The sequence below is a fragment of the Tinamus guttatus genome, unplaced genomic scaffold, assembly GCF_059628265.1.
Source record: "Tinamus guttatus ecotype Peru unplaced genomic scaffold, ASM5962826v1 Tinamus_guttatus_pri_ptg000472l, whole genome shotgun sequence".
NCBI lineage: Eukaryota > Metazoa > Chordata > Aves > Tinamiformes > Tinamidae > Tinamus > Tinamus guttatus.
The window spans coordinates 5,271,414-5,291,147 of record NW_028289006.1 but is presented as its reverse complement, the minus strand read 5'-3'; the positions used below and the strand labels follow the sequence as shown (position 1 = coordinate 5,291,147).

Sequence of the window (19,734 nt, the reverse complement as noted above, 5' to 3'; positions counted from 1 at the left end):
CCCACTTCTCTTAGTTTTCCATAGGTCTACCAACACATATCACTACAACACGGAATTCCTTTGCATCCACAAAAACAACTAGTACTGACCCTTTACAGCTTCACTTTTGATCAACTGCACCAACATACAAGGAGTATTTTTGAAATGTGATCTTTCTCTCATTTCTCTGTACTTGAAGCAGTATCCAGTGTTTCATTCAGGAAAATATATATATATCAAACTCTCTCTTCAGAAACAAAAAATCAGAAAAAATGAGCTTGATTAAAAAGGTTGTTTCCATGGAAACCTTGGCTTTTTCAGCATATCAGACCATGTACGTTCCATTCAATCAGGGAGAAAGCACTAGCAGCAAAACACTGAAAACACAACTCAGAGAAGAAAGTTAATTTATTTATCTAAAAAGGTCAAACCAAGTTGTGATACCTTAGTTCAGCCAAAGCTTCCTCAGTTTCTTCACAAGCCTGGACTTTATAAACAAATATTCCAAGTTCATCTATCTACAAAAATAGGATGGACAGTTCTTGATTTTCTTCAGATACCAAGTTAATTTGCAAGTCCTTGAAGACCAGATGAAAAACAGGAAGCGATCCTATATTCCTTAAGCCACTCCACCACATTCCCAAGCGTATGGGAAGGGAGGGATTGCAGCCTTCTTCGGAACAGTGCTCGGGAAGGCCTATTGCCATCTCTTGGAGACAGGGTACGCATTTACATCACCATGACTGCCATGGTACAGAATCCTTGAGCTCTGCTTTTATATAGCATGATCAATTATTTGCGAATTGTAGTCCGCCGTCTCCATTCGTAGAATGTATGGGATGATGCTGTCAATCTGGACGTTGCCAATTAGTCCTGCAAAGAAGAGCTCCTCGGTAATGGCAGCACTCATCAGCCTAAGCGCCGGCAACCGGAGAAGAAGTCTAGACAGTCTGAAAATAAAAAAAATGCTGGGCTGGGTAAAAAGTGTTATGCAAATGCTGTCACACACTTTGGAGTGATGCATGATTATATTCTCAGTATGGAAAGAGAAGAAAAGAAACAACAACAAGGGACAACACCAGTCAAAACTCAATATAAATAGTTAATGAAAGGCATAGATAATTAAATCAACAGATTATATAATTTATGGCCAGTCACATCTTTGACAAACAAAAAAAAGCAATGTGCAAGTCAGTGTAGATAAATTGTACAGTAATGTTTTGGCTTAGAAAAAGATCAAATAACCCAAGAGAGTGCAATTCGAACTGAATACAACTAAAATATTGCCTTGTAAATGCAAAATGCACTCGAGCCTCAATTTTGGAAAGTAACAATAAATGAGTACATATAAGTTCACTAAAAGTAACTTCTTAAATTGACATATTTATTACAAGAAAGAGTGCACAAACCAAGATCATAGATGCTCTGAAAAAAAAGTAAATGAAGTAACCATGGAAGTTCACACACCTGTAAGTATCATCTGGATATGCTTTTGTTACATAGTCTTGGAACTCCATGTAGGCCTTTTCCTGAAATTTCTCAATCTGTACTACATTTTCAAGACCAGGGTGATCTGAAAGACATACTACATTATTATACTTGCTCTATGTGACATGCTAAAATCCATAAATCCATACAGATTATCCGACTGTAAGCATGCTCAAATGGTTATTTACTAGCTGTTTCCAGCAGGCTCAACAGGACACCTCTTTACCTCCTTTTTCATGTTGATATTTTACTTAATTGCTTACAGATACAACCAGACACTGTAATGAGTTCAAATAAATGCAGCACTCGCAATATTTAAGATAATCTTCATGATTCAGCTGTGTTGTCTGTATTGCACAGAATGGTGTCATAGTGCAGTCAGACTTCACTAGATTACTGCAGGCATACACAGCATTTGAATCAGAGGTGAAGAATAACATTAGGATCAGCTGAAAAAAAATAAAATAAAAGGCTATGGCCATTTATTCCCTAACAACTGTGGAAGATATGCTTTTCAGCAGTCTGGTACAAAATTTTCCAGGGTGCTAAATATAATTGTCAGCAGCAATTTAAAAATATGAAATTTAAATCTTACTAAAAAGAAGAGGTATTAATCCAAGTGCCAAGTCACATTTGCAAATTACTCTCTGGTACTTCTAAATATTTTAGATGGTCTGTAATTTATTACTTGTCTGGCTTAGTGCAAGTATACTACTGTCACAATATCATGATGAATCACAAATTGTATTTCTGTGATGCGATCATATACGATTCCTACTTGCAATCACTCCTCTCCCAATACATGGCCTGCCTTCACCAAAGCCAGGAGCCAAGATCAAGAATATTGACTTGAAGAATGTACACTGTCATTAAAGCAGCTATACATCGTTAGGGTCATCACCTGAAAGCCCCGAACTAAAGAAAAATTCATCTCTGTGGTCTGACCCGACAGTCCTTTGGTGGGATTTGCTTCCTTGTCAAATGTAATTGGAGGGAGACAAATTAATTTCAGATCAACTAAGTAAGTAAACACTGTTTTGCAAGTGTAAGTACTTCATAGCGAGGAAAATGTTTTCTGGTTTCTAACAGAATTGTTTTTTCAGAGATGCCAACAGATTCTACGACAAAACCTAGCAGACGTGGTGCCAGGGGAATGGACTTTAGGTATTCCTCCAACATTCCCTTTCTTTTCCGGAGCAGCCTTCAAAGCCCCAGGAATGGCACGAAAGGGCTGTTTGGGGGCATGGAGTATCCCAAGCGTTAGCCAGGGTGCTGAAAGCATCACAAGCCATTGCCCACCCTCCCCTGCCTTCCCTTAAAGGAAGCCCCTGGCGCTTCTGGTGGAATAGCAGAAGTCCAGACAAAGGGAAAGCCCTTAACAGCTAGGGACTGTTCCAAATGCAATTATATCCACCCGAGCCACTGCTTATCAGAAAACTCAAATAGTTCCTGTGCTTTAGCAGACTGTAAAAGTAAGCACATAAAACACAGTCATGAGGACTAAGACCAGGGATTACTTCCTATAGCGAAAATACTCAGGATCTGATTTTCCTGCAGAGGTGCAGAATAAGGAGGTGGTCTCCCTGGAATACCTTCCGGAAATTTCTTGTCTTTACGACAGGGTTCTGGCACTACTTATACTGCTTCTTATTTGAAAATTCTTTCACCTCAAAAGGCTTCCATTAATGCAGTATTAAAAGAGGAAATGGAGGATAGGCAAAGTTTTGCTACTTGCTTAGATCAATTCCATGGATTTCTGTACTGGGAAATGCGGAGCCTCTTTGGAGAAAGAGAAATTACCATATATGAAAAGAATCATGTGACTACGAGGGAAACTGGAAAGCAAGAGCCCCACAATTCTTATACACATACATGAATGTATGTGTGCCTGTGCATACATGTCCATAAGAAAATTTGCTTAAAATTCACATTTTAAAAGTGTTCCAGTTCCAGAAGTTTTTCTTGTCTCAATTAACATCTCTCTGAAAGGGTGAGCTGCAACTTACTGGGAAAACAGAGTTCTGAAAACTAGTAAATCTAATGAAGCTGTAAAACGGACAAGAATCAAACTCCCTTTTCTCCTCCATATTCGGACTGACCAGATTTATGTTGAATACTCTTGCCAGCGCCCTTCCTCTCATGGGATAGGTTTTCAGAAAAACTGGCACTTTAAGAAATAATTTTTTTTGAAGCACTTTTATTTGGTATTTTAATGGAATAATCCTTATCAATTTGATGTTGCACTCTGGCAGGGCTTCACTGCCATGCCACGGAGCCGCGGGGACGCCTCTGAAGTCACGCCATACTTTTCATCTTTTCCCTAACCAACTGGACAAGTTTTTTTGATTAAAAGAATGAGCTTTACGAACCCATTTTTTTTGAAGACATTATCATTTTTTCAATTTTCATAACCCAAACTGATTAACATTAAATAGAAGAGCAAAGTCTTCACTGCCACTGAAAGAAACATGCAAAACAAAGGAAACGTGAATACCCACTGCAGACATGGAGTAATCACTACGAATAAGACAGCTTTTTAAAATAAACTCTTTTTTTTCTTTTTTTTTTTTTTAAATATGGGACATCAGTGTCTAAAAAGAGTAGGGGCCATAAGGAATAAGCAAGCTGTTGATGCTTTTCAAACTTGCTAATGCAAAATGCAGTGACTGAAGATTACACTTCCTAAATGTGGCAGTGAAAATGTCCTGGAGATACAAAAATACTTGAAGCATATATAACTTCCTTTTACACAAGAATTTTTTTAAAATTATTATTTATTATTTTTATCTAAACTCTGAATGATGAATCTAAGACCTGAAATATACCAGATAAATATATAAAAAATTTTTTTTACAAGTTTTCTACCGTCTGCCCACGCATATGCATTATGTAATCTAACAGATCAATCACTAACTATTTTAACCAAGGGAACTCTCTCTTCCATATTGATGGCTTCTCTCTTAGAAGGAAAAAAAAATAATCGGTACTTCATCTTTGTCTAATGTATGCCCATAGACCTTGTTTAGAGTATATTAAAAATACTGTCGAGAACTTAGAAATAAAGAGTATATGGGATGTTTTCTGGTGTTCGGTCACCATCTTCAGAAAGGCTTTATACACCAATTTATTTTCATAATATCCATAATACATATTTCATAAGTAATATTATTTTTATAATATTACTTCATAATAAGTGAGGTATGTATCACTGTAATTTTACATGTGGGAAACAAAGGCTCAAAGAGACTGCTTCATACTTCAAAACTCAACTTCAATACACTCCAGTTGCATTTGCAAGAAAAACAGTTCTGAAAAGTAAACTCCAGATCCTCAAAGAGTGCCCCAGAAAGAAGGCATAAAATTAAAGTTTAGACAAGGGTAAAATTTTAAAAGCTCCAGAGGAGCACTAATTTCTCTTCACTAAAATATTAAACCTCCCCTTTCTACAGCCCTCTACCTCACGCATTACACACTTCCTAAGATTTCTCAACAAGTGGAGCAGTAGCTGCATATCATAAAACAGGCAGAAGCTATATGGCAAAAAAATCCAACATATAGATAAGTAACTCCTGGCTATTATCACATTGTTTTTGCAGTGGTTAGCATAGCTAGGTCCCAACTCTGAAAAACAAAGATCATTAGGAATTACAAGCGAGCTAATCTCAGTTACCACTCAGCCTACTTATCTGTTGTTACTTCTCCACTTTCCGAAAATCTGTCTCAAACTCTTTCCATCATCCCTTAAAAGAATATTAAGGAAAACCTATCTAAAATATGGCTTTGCAGAAAACGTAGCAAATTTTCAGTGGAGTGTTTTCAATAGACTTTAGACCACTAAAGATTTTGTAGTCAAATAATAATGTTTTACATTAGGAATAATTACATACCAGGACTGAAGAGGACGATTGCTTTCAAGTAGGCATATTCATACCCATCCAGGCAAAGCTTGACCATACTGTTGCAGAATTCTTGCAGCTTGAAAATATGCTCCATTATGAGTTTTCCTCTGTCTGTTGGCAGCTTGTCTAAGTCACACATACACAAAATATAAAAACCCCAAAGTCAACACATATGCAAAAATGTCGTCACACTGAATTTTTTAGAAACAAATGTATTCATTACTTTATTGGGTTCATACAGCAGGAAACGTAAGCCATCTATAGACTCGTATAGTAGGTCTGAATTATCTAGAAATCAATTCTGATTGAATTGGGATCTGTGGCAGATCTGTGCCCTACATCTTAGAATCAATGATGTATCTTGGCATACAGAGGATTACTTTATGCAAAGATCACTCCATTGCAGAAAAAGACGATGCCTCAGAATGAATTATTCAGTTCCTTCCTTACAAAAAGAGGAAAAAAGCCCTGTTGGGGCCTTAGTGCTTTTTGCAAGAATATAAGGAACTGAGGTAATGGGATTCGAGGTCACCCGGAGGACAAGAACGTGCTCGTGGACAGTTTCAGGGGGACTAAACCGGCCACAACCAGATGGACGTCCGGGAGACCCAGCAACAGAGCACCGAGAAGAACACCAATCAGCTGCAAGCTAGCTCTGCATGGACACTATCGCCTAACCAATGGGAATGCTGTTGCTTAGCGCGTGTCCACGTGTACGGGTGCTGGAAAGTTATAAAGTTCTGTTGCAGACAATAGTAAAGCGAATTGAACCTGCTTCACATTGAAGTGTTGTTCGTTCCGTCTCATCTGGTGACCCCGAAGTGATCGCAGGTAACGCGATGGATCCTGCAGCCAGCGGAGAAGTAGCTGGGCGCCCGAAGAAAGGCGGATTGTGGCCACGACTGACCTGGTGAGTCAGGGAGCAGGATGGGAATTGCTGCATCAGCAACGGAGGGTGCTATTGTAGAATGTTTATTATGGCTCGCTCAAAAGACTGAGACTGAGATCTCAAAAGTCGCTGCCGCTTTAAGGGAAGCACTCCGCGAAGGAAAAGGGGAGGAGAATGGTTCCAGAGACTTCGAGTGGACTGAAATTACTGAGCCAAGTCCACACGAGGAAGTGGACAACGAGGCAAAAGGGGCTTCATCTCGGCAGGCGTGTCCAGTAACTTTAGCTGAACGTGAAGTATGGCAGGGAGCGGATGAGTATCTTCCACCGTGGGAGGGGGAGGAACGACCACCCCCCACAGCGCCCGAGATGGACATGGATCCGATTAAAGCACAGATCCCGGATGGATCGGACGACGATGACGCCATTGCCCAAAGAATGCGACGAGAACTTCGGGAACAAGCGGAGAGGATGACAGAGTTGTTGGAACAGATGCGGCGATTAGACAGCGGGTCCAGGGCAAGAGATGTGAAGGCAGCATATAAGGCTGCCCATAAGGCTATAGTAGAGGGGTTGGAGAATGTGGATAAACAATTGGGGCAGTGGGAGGCGCGAAAAGGTACTTCTAGCTTTAAGGCTACTGAAGAGGTTTTGAGACGGAAAAAAGAGTGAGTACTGCAGATGGTCAAAGAAGGGAGTATGACACTTGATGAAGCAAAAAATTATCTGCAGGCAAAGTTTGGCCTGGAGGGCTGCCTTTTGGGCAGGGAGGTTGAGGAGTTATGGGAGATTCAAAGGAAAAGGGAAGCAGCTGGAGGAAGCCATCCAGCTGAGGAGGGATTGTTGTCGAGGCTCCGAGCCACTGTAAGTGGAAGTGATGGTGGGGGAAAATATAAGGATGTGGCGCCACCTGTTGATCCAACTTTTAATGCGGGAGCACGGTATAAGGGGTTGATAGAGAATGCTCGGCTACAGGGGGAATCGGTATTAACTCCACTAGCAGCCCCCGTAGTAGTGGGAGCCCAGGGCCCCAAGTGGGAACCTTTAGATTGGAAATTGGTGCAAAGTTTACAAAAAAACAGTGATGCAATATGGACATGATAATAAGCTAGTCCGAAACCAAGTCTCTGCTTTGTTTAAATATTCTAATATGGTTCCTGCGGACAGCAGGGCTATAATGGAACTTCTGCTTTCCTCCACTACTTATATGCTCTGGCTAGCGAAGTGGCAAGAAAGGTTGGAAGAAAAGCAATTCGAAAATTTAAATTGTAGTATGGATGATCCATTAAGGATCGCCACTCTCGACCAACTGACGGGAAATGGGCGTTATCGGGCACCCGAGGCCCAAGCAGCGCTTCATCCTAGAATATTACAACAGTCAAAAAATGCAGCTTTAGCAACCTTTCTTGCCCTGCCACAGATAGGAACACCTCAATTACCATACACCAAAATAGTACAAAAGCCAAACGAGCCTTTTTTCGGCTTTGTCGACCGGCTAAAGGATGCCCTGGATATGGCACCTAATGTGCCTCCAGAGATGAAAGCGATATTGGCTAAAGAATTGGCAATCCAAAACGCGAACCAATCCTGTAAACAACTATTGGCTACTCTGCCACCAGGGGCCTCAATTGTTCAAATGAAAGAAGTATGCTCCTGAGCACCAATGGTTGAGGAAGAGCAGAAGGCTAAAATACATGCCATGGCTTTGGCCGCAGCACTCAAAGAGGGGAGAATGTCTGGAAAGGGGGATAAAGGATTTCACGGAGTGTGTTTTCAATGTGGTCAACCAGGACATGTGAAAAGGAAGTGTCCTAACAAATTGAGGATGGAAGGTGTGGGCCTGAAAGGATTTAATGGAAACTGTGCAAAATGCCAAAAGTCTGGGCATAGGGCAGCAGAGTGTCGGTCACGATTTTACAAGAACGGTACACCGCTGCAGGGAAACGGGAGCCGCCGCGTTACGAGGGACGCGGCGAACAAATATCCCCAAACGATGGCTGCCTCTGCGAACTCTCCTCCGCAACTTGCGGAAGTGCAGGAGTCGATCTGGCCGTGGCAAAATCCACAATAATTAGAGATTCTGATATGCACATATTAGAGTCCACGTGCACTGGTCCCCTGGGGAGGGGTCTATCCGCTTTGGTGATTGGCCGTTCCTCAGCTTCAAAAATGGGCATTTTTGTTCTACCAGGGTGTATTGATGCTGATTACTCTGGATTGGCATAACGGTAAAAATTTTCAACCCTCCTATTACTATTCCAGCATTGAGCAGGATAGCCCAATTGATACCTTTTCGAGCCATAGTTCCTAATCCTGGACAGGCCCAGCATGGAAACAAGGGCTTTGGGTTTTCTGGACCCTCCCAGGTTGCCTTTTGTGAAAAGATAGCTACTCAGCGTCCGACAAGACCCGTGAGTATGGTGGGACTGGATGGTGTTCGTCTTACTGATGTTGCCATGATGATTGACACAGGTTCAGATATCACTATCGTTCCCAAATTTGCGTGGCCACCACAGTGGGATCTGCAAGAGATTGATGCTCCTGTGACAGGTATAGGGGGGCAATCTCCTACGCAGGTTGGTTGATGTTTTGTAACAGTTATGGATGAAGAGGGAAATAGAGCCATGATAAAGCCTTATGTGATGTGCACGTCACTGTGGCTGCTGGGAAGGGATGTTCTGGCCCAGCGGGGAGTCATCTTGCAGACACCTTTTCCCTAGCGGCCATTGGGGGCAGCTTCCGCCCTACCTTAAAGTTAACATGGACCACGAAGGACCCTGTGTGGGTGGACCAATGGTCGCTACCAGAGGAAAAGCTGCATCACCTAAAGGAACTAGTTAAAGAACAGTTAGACCAAGGTCACATTAAGCTGTCAACGAGTCCTTGGAACACCCCTATTTTCACCATTAGGAAAAAATCAGGAAAGTGGAGGTTGTTACATGATCTCCGAGCTGTTAACGCATGCATGGAAAACATGGGAGCTCCACAACCAGGGTTGCCCTCACCTGTTATGCTCCCACAGGCATGGAATTTGCTAGTAATTGATCTAAAAGATTGTTTCTTTACTATACCCCTCGACCCAGAGGACAGTGAAAAATTGGCCTTCACGGTTCCTACAATCAACAGGGAAGGCCCATCAGAGCGATACCGGTGGGTAGTTCTTCCCCAGGGAACGAAGAATTCGCCAACCATCTGTCAATGGTTTGTGAATTTGGCCCTGAAACCGTGGAGGGAAAATCGCCCAGATTTGATTACGTACCACTACATGGATGATATCCTAATAGCAAGCCCTGAAGTTTTACCAGCCAAGCAGGAAGAGGAGTTAATTAACTGTTTAAAGGAATTTGGCTTGGTCGTTGCCCCTGGAAAAGTTCAAAGGCAAGCTCCTTGGAATTATTTGGGTATGGTTATCACAGAGGCTAGAATCAGACCCCAGCCACTTCCACAAATGCCAAGTCGGCCTGCAAACATTGGGCTCAGGCAATTACCATCCTAGGAAAGCCTGACATCATAAAAACAGATAACGCACCCACGTATAAGAGTAACACCTCTAAAACCTTTTTCCAGCAATGGGGAATAATCCATCAGACGGGTATCCCTTATAATTCTGGTGGTCAGGCCATTATCGAGCGTCACCATCGAAATATAAAACAATTATTGTTTGCTTTGAAAAAAGAGGGGGAGATGGGTCCCTACGAATTAACCAGTAAAGTATGCTATCTTTTAAATTGGCTTAACCCTCGAAATGATGATAACATACCTATTTTCACCCATTTTTCTAAAAACTCAGCTGATCTTTCAGGAAAAAAGGTACAAGTAGAAGTTTTCTGGCCGCAGAAACAGATCTGGGAAGGTCCAGTCGAGTTAGTTACTTGGGGACGGGGTTATGCTTGTGTACTTGCAGGAGATGGAGCGACCTGGGTACCAGCCAAGTGGGTACGACCGTGGTTGCGGAAGAGACAGGAACAGTTAATGGACCAGGATGTCAGAATGGATGAGGTTCAGCTGGTTGGTGATCATCTTGATAACGGTGACAGGGATAGTGCAGGGGAAATGGCAGACAGAAATTCAGCCGAGAGAGAACATTTGGGTCACCATAGCTAACCAGACAAGCCAAAAAGCCTTCTGTCTTAGCTTGCAATGTCCAGGAGACCCTTTCCGCACTTGTTTGATAGGTGTCCCTGTTTGGCAACCTCAGGAATTCAATGGGTATGTAGCTAATTTTGCTGTGCTTAATGATACTCTATTAAATACCACTGTGTGCCCTTATCGATCAAGGCGAACGGCAGAACAGTTAGACGGGTGCTGGCAGTGTGAAGTTGGGGATTAGAAGATTGGCTCAGATCGCTAGGTTTAGGATCATGGATTACAGAAATTTTGTACCACTCATGCATGATCGGGATGGTTATACTTGTGTTTGTACCTATGTTGCCTTGTCTTTGCCAATGTTTGCAGTGTTTGATGCATGATATTGCTAATTCTGTTTTTGAAAAAAGAGGGGGAAATGTTGGGGCCTTAGCGCTTTTTGCAAGAATATAAGGAACTGAGGTAATGGGATTCGAGGTCACCCGGAGGACAAGAACGTGCTCGTGGACAGTTTCAGGGGGACTAAACCGGCCACAACCAGATGGACGTCCGGGAGACCCAGCAACAGAGCACCGAGAAGAGCGCCAATCAGCTGCAAGCTAGCGATGCATGGACACTATCGCCTAACCAATGGGAATGCTGTTGCTTAGCGCGTGTCCACGTGTACGGGTGCTGGAAAGGTATAAAGTTCTGTTGCAGACAATAATAAAGCGAATTGAACCTGCTTCACATTGAAGTGCTGTTCATTCCGTCTCGCGGGGTGGGCCTCAGCAAAGCCCTCTAGTTTAATGGATTGCTTTTTTCTACAGTTTGCCAGCCTATTTTTGCATGGCACTGAAGATAAAATTTAGAGGATTTAGATAGACGACAAAGATTTATGCCATGTGTTGTTGCTGTTTGTTAGGGCAATTCTGCTATTTCTGTGAATTAAGACATCTAATATTGGCATCTAAGGACCCTTTCCTATTTTTTTTTGCAAATGAAGAACATTGTCCAAGAACCAGACTCAAGAAACCTTCACAGTTGTAAAAGACATTACCAGTTTTTAAGAATTGGTACTTAGAAGACTTGTTACAAGTTTAAAACTGCAAGCTACAAAATGTCCTCATAAACAGGGTAAGAGCACAGCTCTAGACCTGCTCACCAGGATGTTGCAACAGATAGAGGATTGGAGCAGGTAAGTCAGAACAAGCTTTGAACCTGTATCAGATTCTAAATAAGATTTTGGAAATATTTCCTTTGGCTCCTTTTAAAGGAGAAGCTGGGATCTGCAGTACTGCAAAGATAGCAGAGGGCATTCCAGTCATCTGCAAGCACTAGAGACAAATTTTAGAGAGGGGCAAACCTCAAAGTCATTGCAAAAACCAAGCCATCCCGTGCACAGAAAGAAAAATGCAATATCTGTGAAATACAGATAGCAACGAGTAGCTAACCTTGGGCTTAGCTAGTTGTAGTCTAACAGAGCATACAGAAGCGATCAAGCCCCCAGGTTGTGTAAAGAAAGTACATAAAAAAGGCAGCATTGGGTTGCTTTGTCTCACAGCTATGTGCAGCAAGGAACGGCTGGGTCAGTCTCTACACTGCACACTTGGCACAAAGGACAAATTCACAGTACATTTATGTTCTTAAAAATGTTGCTGTGTTGAAATCTTGTGGACTGTATTTCCTATTATTATTTTCACTCAATACTACTAAGCTCTACAAAGAGTAAATTACAGTAGCAGTTGAAGGATAAGTAATCAATTACTTCTCTGCTCAAAACTTAAAAAATAAGTTACTTTGCAGATCTGGGAACACAGACAACATGTACCTTACCTTGCTGTAAACTGCCATGAAGGTGATTAACAAATGCAGTTAATATAGTTGCCACATTCATCACTTGGGAACATTGTGCAAGACCAAGTGTAAAAAGCTCATTCCAGCAGGCTTTTACTAATGATATGCTGTTATCCTGTCTATTAAAAAAATACAATAATTTCACTTAATAGCACCAGCCATTTGCATATTTTTTCTAATTTAAAGACTACTTCATGAAACATTTGCTTAATTCAACCAATGCAACCAATATCAAAATGAAGCCCAACATCAGAAGTATTTTTATTTTCATGCTGGAGTTAAAATACTTGACCTGAGAAGTCAAAAATCAGGTACTATGTTCCACTGTTTTAACCAGTAAATATTAGAAATTGAAAGGAAACAAAGACCTATCAAAGAATAAAAGCACCTTAAACCTAGGATTCTAATTGCAAAAGTGTGACGGGGTGGATTTTTGCAAGAATATTAGTGCAGTCTTATGAAATGTTTCTGATGATTTATCATAATGCTATCTGTACGCCAAATCATATTTGCTGCATCCCCTTTAGCCTCCCGCCGAAGGGGCTACGTGGAGGCCTAGTGCAAACCCAGCGTGCCGGCTCCCTGCTGAGAGGGGTCCGGACGGCACCGCGCTCTCCATGCGGTTAGAGTTCAACCACGCGGTTCAATCATTAACTGAAGTGGGAAGAGGACACTCCTCTGGCTGAGATTAACGAATCGCTGCCTAAGGAAGGATCCACTTGGATAAAATGGTCTGCCTTTCTCAAAAAACTATTATTTTGGTTCTGCTGGGGCTCATTGATGCCTCCAAATTATTAGCACCAAGAATTTTTTTTCAATTGAAAACTGAAGCAAGTCAACTTTGTAGCAGTTAAAAGTTACAGATGCAATCTGCTCAAGTTTAAAAAGCAGCATTAATTAAAAAAAAAAAAAAACTTCCACTTGGAAGTGTTAAAATTTTAAGCTTGAAAAGGCAAATTATATATTCATGGTAAATGGTGTTTTAATACTCTGTTGATTATGATCTTGATTGGGGCTGGAAATTCTAGCATAGGTGAATATCAACACTATTAGTACATTCTACTCCTCCATTTTTTATGCAAACATCAAAATGTATTGGAAGTAGCTTACTTACAGAAAATCTGCATGATTTTTTGAGTATTTCCATTTCACCTGATGAGTTTTGTCACACAAAGCTTTTCTGTGCAGCTTTTTAAAAAGCAGCATTTTTACAGTTTTGCAGCGTCTCTGTCTTACAAAAGACTTTAAAGTGATCAATGATGAAATTCACCGTGTGAATTTGATACTTCAGAATTCTGCAGGGCAGCGGTTTACATTAATAATCAAACATCACATTTATGCTTTTGTCCTCCTTTTTGCTCTCCTTTTATTTCACAGAATTCTACTGTTTCTTTTCTCAAAACACAGACTCCAATTACATACAACACAACATCTTTTCTTACAGAATGTACAATAATTTGTCTTAAACACCCAAGTGAATACAAATGGCAATCACAGGTCATCCTGCCTCTGACAAGCTTTCTGGAAGAGGGAAGAAACCTTCACTTTAAAAAGGAATTTCTTTGCTACCACAGAGTCATAAACTATTTTGATATTGGATTTTAAAAATCACTGTAGAGAGAAGGACAGGAAGAGATTTCTGGTGAAGACTAACTGGATTTGTACTCCCTTCGTGTCACACCTGATACACTATCTTTACTTGTTTGATGTGTCCTCATAAAATGACTTCTGAAAGTAACACGAATTACTTTTCCCCACACTGTCTGGAAATGTTTTCTCATGACAGTCAGCAATGTGCTGCCACATAGCTTAATAATTTTAGATGACACACTAAATTCTGCTGGAAAAAAATGGATGTTAAGCTAACTGCAGACAGAACGATAAAAATTACTTTTTTCTGCTTACAGAGTCAGTTTGCTTTTGGAAACTCCCTGGCAAATAAACAATTCCGAAGGCTTGCTGAACCTAGCTAACATTTCTCCCATACAGGCTAGCAAAGGCAAAATTATTCCTACTAATTCATCTACAACAATAGCAGTATTTAGGGTTCCAGAGATCATGGATTTTTTTCATGACTGTCTTAGAAGCATCAGAGATCAGGATGTAGCTATTCACAAATGATAGGAAGTGATTTACTGAAAAATCACTTTCAGTGGGGAGTAATTTTTAATCAGCAGATTTACCTTCATGATGAAGATCTATAAGACATTTTTAATAAATGGTTTTATATTTTAAAATCACCCTGAAAAAGACAGTAAAAATAGCCAATTAAAAACTGTGCGTACACAATACGAGAGAACACAAAACATGAACACTTACCCTAAAGCTTGGAAAGATGGAATGGAACGTGCCCAGTGCATGGACAAGAAAAGCAACCTGGAGGCAGACTCACAGATATAGTGAACGTTCAGATATTCAGGCATAGGCGAAGGCATGGTGAGCTGGTTAAAAAAAAACACAGAACATTTTCTGTAACACAGAAAATCAGGCTTGATGGTTTCTTTTAGAGAGAAATAGGTAAAAGTATTTTGGAAGTAAACATGGGATAATCTTGAAGCAAAAATTGAATGGCTGCTTTTATTCCATATTAGCCACACAGTTATATTTTAATGAGATTACAAAGCAATGAAGACAGGACAAAAAAAAAAAAGATTAGATAAAAATTCGTATCTGGAACACCTGGAAATTGAAAATTCAAAATAAATTTTCAGACATTCACAGAAGAATAAAAGTTTTAGAAGACCTACTGTAATTAGGAACATTTATGAAATTTCTTATATTTATAATAAATATATTCCAAAAATACAAATACAGACGCACCGTAACTTTCCAAATCCTGTCGGAGAGGAGGAGAACAAGTGGCCTGAAAAATCAGTGGCATCACCACAATTACTAGGTGGAGTTTTGGGAGAGCAGAGAAGATCTTATCTCACATAAGACCTTTGGCTTGTAGCTTTAGTTTTTATTTTGCAAAATAGCATTTTGGTATGTGAACAAAATACCTATATACAGAGCTGCCCAAGTCCTAAACAGTAAGCAAGATGCATCAAAAATGACCTTTCTGAAGTTACATGAGTAAAATTAATGGGTTTTCCTGCACATACTTTCTTCCTCCACGTGAAGAAAGGATTTGACTCCAAATTGCTAATTATAGTGCTCTAGTTTTATTCTCAGAAGTTAATTCTTCATAATACAATGATTCTGCTAAGTTTATTAATAAGACCTGACATTTTATTGTAAAATTAACACTAGAACCGAGTGATCAAACTGTGCACTACTGAGAGCACCAAAGCTTAATGCAGGGGCTGATGCTGAAGAAACTTTTGGATAAGGAAGCTTTCTGATTTGTCCATGAGTAACAGGACGAAAAAAGGATGAAAGAATTTCTGCAGGCTTATGAAATGATAAATAAAGTTAGAAAGTCTTTGTCTCTCTAAAAAAGAAACCAGATTCTTCCTAATGGCTAAAGACAATTTGCGCCACACTAAAGTAGGGGAAACCTGCAAAGGAGAAACAGTGACAAACGTATTTAGGAGCCTCAGTATTCAGTTACAGAACACGTTACATCCATCTGGCAATAAGTGAGAATGTCGATGCTGACTCTCTGCTTTGCAAGACACTTTTCCATTTAAATCTCTTTGTACTGATCACCTATGGTTTTAAGATACAATAAACTGTGCAGCTAGAGCTCTTAAGAGCTCTAACAAAGTGCTAATCATTGAACAAGGGCAATATATTCATCAAAAATGAACAACAATACCTTAAACAAATGCTAACTCTTCTAAGAAACGCAAAAGACCACTTCAACAAATCATCAATTACTTTGTACTAAATTAAAATGGTCATAAACAGCATATAATAATTCTCAAGTATTAAGTACCCTGAATGCCACATGCGTGTCGCTGAGCAGCGGCCCCTCTATTTCAACGATATCCAAGCTCGTTTCTCCACCGACGAGCTGCACGCTGGCTTCAACGTTCTCTGAGTTTTGGCATGCTGCACCCTCTCCTGGATTTAGAGCTTTTGCAAGGGTATCAAATGCTCTGTAAGATACATATAAAAAAAGGGGGGGGGGCAGGAAGGGAGAAGCAAATTTCATCTTTGAGAACGTATTGATTCAGAAGGAACTTCTACATCTGCAAGCAGTATTCAGAGGTCTGCCTCAAACAACCAGAAATAGCAGAGAAGATACAATAACAAACTCTTCCCACAATTCCTAAGAATGCCAGATTACATTGTCTCTGCAACAAAAGTCAGCAGTACTTCCTGATCACACTAGTTGTCAACAAATTCACAGTTTTGACACAATGTCTGAGCTGGTGAATCACAGTTTGCCTTGCAGGATCTCTTTAGGGGTGTTTACTGAGAGCGTTGGCACGGAGTGTTTTTAGCACATGATGATCACGTTGTTAAAGCAATCTAATGCACATGGAAACTGTAGGCAGTTTTGCTGTTACGAAGTGCAAACAGCAATAATGTTTTTTTTTTCTGGCTTTTCATGTCATGAACTGTTGTTATGCTGTTCAACTTCATTTAGAAAGCCTGCTTCTAAAGATATAGGAGAGCGTATTCTCAAATTTTCCACACCACCTGATGCAGGGCAGTGACTCCTGCAAAGCCCAAGTCGCAGGCGTTACTGGCGAGAGCCCAGGATAAGCACAGATGTATCACTCATCTTCGCTGCCTGGTAGCACCAAACAAAAGGGAACACCTGTATACACCATGGTTTCATTGTTCCTCTGTGCACACCATCATTTCCTTGTTCCTCTATGCACAAACACACCTGAGACCCAAACCCAATCCATCTGCACTCTTGGTAGATACACTACCAGTGCCTGCAGGCAGACGATGCATCCTGAGGGCAGTATCACTCCTACATAAAAGCACTGCATGAAAAAAACTCATACACTTGTAACAACTCATCATGAGCCAGTATGTAGAGCCAATTCTCAATGTGTAGAGATGTGTTAACTGTCACAGAGTCTCAGACCACTCTCAGAAGTTCTGCTACCTAATTTGGCGTCCAAATGGCAGAACTCAGCCCACCTCCTCTCCCTCTTGCTACTGAAGTGCACCAATATACTAAACCCTTAAGTGCTTGCTATTTCTAATGTAACTATTACTGACCAAAAAGACACAACACAAATGAGCTGCTCACACTGCTTCAGGCTCGAGAGGCCACATGAACTGGAGTAGTTTTTAGCCCTACACTAGTCTGTACATCTTTAGTAGCACATGAAGGTGACTAAGGCAGGCACAAGCAGATATAGGTGGGGAATTTCCTGTCACAGTTATGTGGAAAGCAGGAGAAAAGGGAATGCACTCGTGTGCAAGCAGTCCAAGTTAGACTGCCTGTCTCCTGCTAGGAAATCTCAGTTTCAGGCCCCATGGCTCCTATTTGGCTTCTATTTGTACATGAAGCCCCTATATCTAGGTTGACTCACATGAACAAATATTGCAAGATAAAAAACACTAAGAAAAAAAAAAGACTATCTTGAACAAAGTTTGCCTGAAAATTACAAAAACCTGGTCCACTAAACAAGAAAGAAAATAACATTAAAACAAATAGTATTCTTTGTTAGAGACAAGACTAGTTCCCTTTTTATCCAGCTCATTCACTATATGGATATGTAACAGTACTGATAAGATATAAAAAATGAACACAGATAATAAAGTCACTAGAGGACAACAGCATGTAACATTAAAATATAACAGCTGCTGAATGCTAGCAAGAAAATTGTTGACTAAATTTTTATCAGTCAAGTAAAAGCTTTGCTATGGTCGCTGCAAGCAATTAAACACAAAACACACGAAAAATGGTGATAGAAGTTTCTCCTTGAACCCTCTCAAACCATTTTTCTTCAGTAAACACCTGTGTATGTTGGATGAAGTTGTCAAGGAAATCAATGATTTAGACCAAAATTTTATTTTCTGTTTGAGTGATAACTTCCCTTCTACAAGATATTTCACTTGAAAACCCCTATTGGAAATCTATGGAAATCTGGTAACCTATTAGAAATGAGTAGGTGGTTACACTGTGCCAGAGCTCTTTAGAGTTCCCTGGTCGAGAGAGCTCCTGAAAATGCCTGGAGATTAAAATTTGGAAGGTTACTGGGCAGCCGTAGCACACTGAAGTTTGCTCAAGTTGCTCCTTCCACAGCAAGCTCTTCACCTCGGAGGACACGACAAGGGTCCAGTCAGCAACATGCACTGACTTGCTAAGCAGCACATAGACATAAAGGAGCACAGCAAACTCTGCTTGCAGTCCCATAGGAAAAAAATCATGTGCTTGAGCCAATACTAGCTACTCCACTATATACCAGTCCTTTTTCCCTTGATGGATTTACTGCACTTGCATGTTTTCAACCCAGAAGACATGACATGGATGTTGCGCAGCAAGTGAATATTGGTGGGACAACTGCCAGAATCCTGCACAGGATGACAACCACGGAAGAGCATGACCGTAACTGAAAGGATAACGGAGCAAGTACGATGTACAGTATTTGATATATATGCTAACCACAATGGCTTGGTTAAAATCAAAGAAACAAGTTTGGAGGATATGCAGTGACTGTATTTGTATTGACAGTGGGCATTATTTGAGTTCTTCTGTGCAGAAAAAAAATACTTCTCAATTTTTTAAGGGGACTAGCAAGGCATTAAACTATTCTAAACACTGATTAACACTGATCTTACTGCGAAGAATTTTCCAAGATCAATCTGCAACACAAACTCAGTCAGCTGTTGTTATTTCTAATGCAGATACTTGATGATTTAATTAATGATCTAAACGGATGCAGAAAGCATCAGAATGTTATTTTCAGTGGTAACGTGCCTTACCTTGTAACATCACTGCTAGCTTGTTCTTCTTGGGGGAGTTCAGACAATGATGCATCTCCATTACTTAAACTCTCAATCATAGATAGATCAGCGCTGCTTTGAGACACGTCTTTGGATTTACTCAGATTCGCTAACGATGTGACCACATTTGCCAGCGTGCTTAAATCACCCTGACATGCTTCAACCTGAGAGAAAGGTAGAATGTTTAATTCTTCCGTACTGGCAACAGTTAACTTGCATTAGAAGAATCTGAATTCTGCACTAACTAATGAATTACTGAGCTTGTGAATAAACCTCTAAGAAAACCGCTGTTTCAAAAAACGAGTAGTCATACTGCAGCCATTAGACACTGTGTTGCTTCTGAATGTGAGCAGGACAGACATTTACGTTTACAAACAACAGATACCTGCGTCTTTCAGGAAGAATGCTACAGAAGGCAAGCAACCACAGGAAGACATTTTAGCATCTCCACTCCTTAGTCAAATACTCAGCTGCACTATAGGACTATCCTAGGCTATATATTTTGCTGCTTCTTTCCTTTCTGTCCACTCTGCAGTGCATAAAATAAACAGGACTGAAGGAGTGTAGGAATGCTTGAAAACAGGGAATGGATAAAAAGTCATTTTGAAGCGGGCAAGAAAAGAATTCTGCTACAGTTTTTTTTTTTTTTTAATGCCTCTATTTAATTGCATGGTAACCCAGTGATTCAGTGATGACC

The 19,734-nt window shown here is 40.5% G+C and overlaps 1 protein-coding gene and 1 pseudogene across 4 annotated transcripts in view; one reads left to right on the top strand and one right to left on the bottom strand.

Annotated features, from left to right (window-relative positions):
- Positions 1–369: 369 nt before the first annotated feature.
- NR2C1 (nuclear receptor subfamily 2 group C member 1) overlaps positions 370–19,734 on the bottom strand; it is a 31,974-nt gene continuing 12,609 nt past the window's right edge. For all 4 annotated transcript variants that reach the window (XM_088532887.1, XM_088532888.1, XM_088532889.1 and 1 more), the window contains 7 exons: positions 19,017–19,201; positions 16,057–16,219; positions 14,496–14,617; positions 12,156–12,295; positions 5,355–5,492; positions 1,447–1,552; positions 370–929 (listed from right to left, as the gene is read on the bottom strand). In XM_088532887.1, the coding sequence (XP_088389013.1) occupies positions 755–929; positions 1,447–1,552; positions 5,355–5,492; positions 12,156–12,295; positions 14,496–14,617; positions 16,057–16,219; positions 19,017–19,201 (1,029 nt within the window). In that variant the 3' untranslated portion in view covers positions 370–754. The remainder of the gene's footprint in view (positions 930–1,446; positions 1,553–5,354; positions 5,493–12,155; positions 12,296–14,495; positions 14,618–16,056; positions 16,220–19,016; positions 19,202–19,734) is intronic.
- LOC148593013 (endogenous retrovirus group K member 5 Gag polyprotein-like) lies at positions 7,432–10,584 on the top strand (annotated as a pseudogene).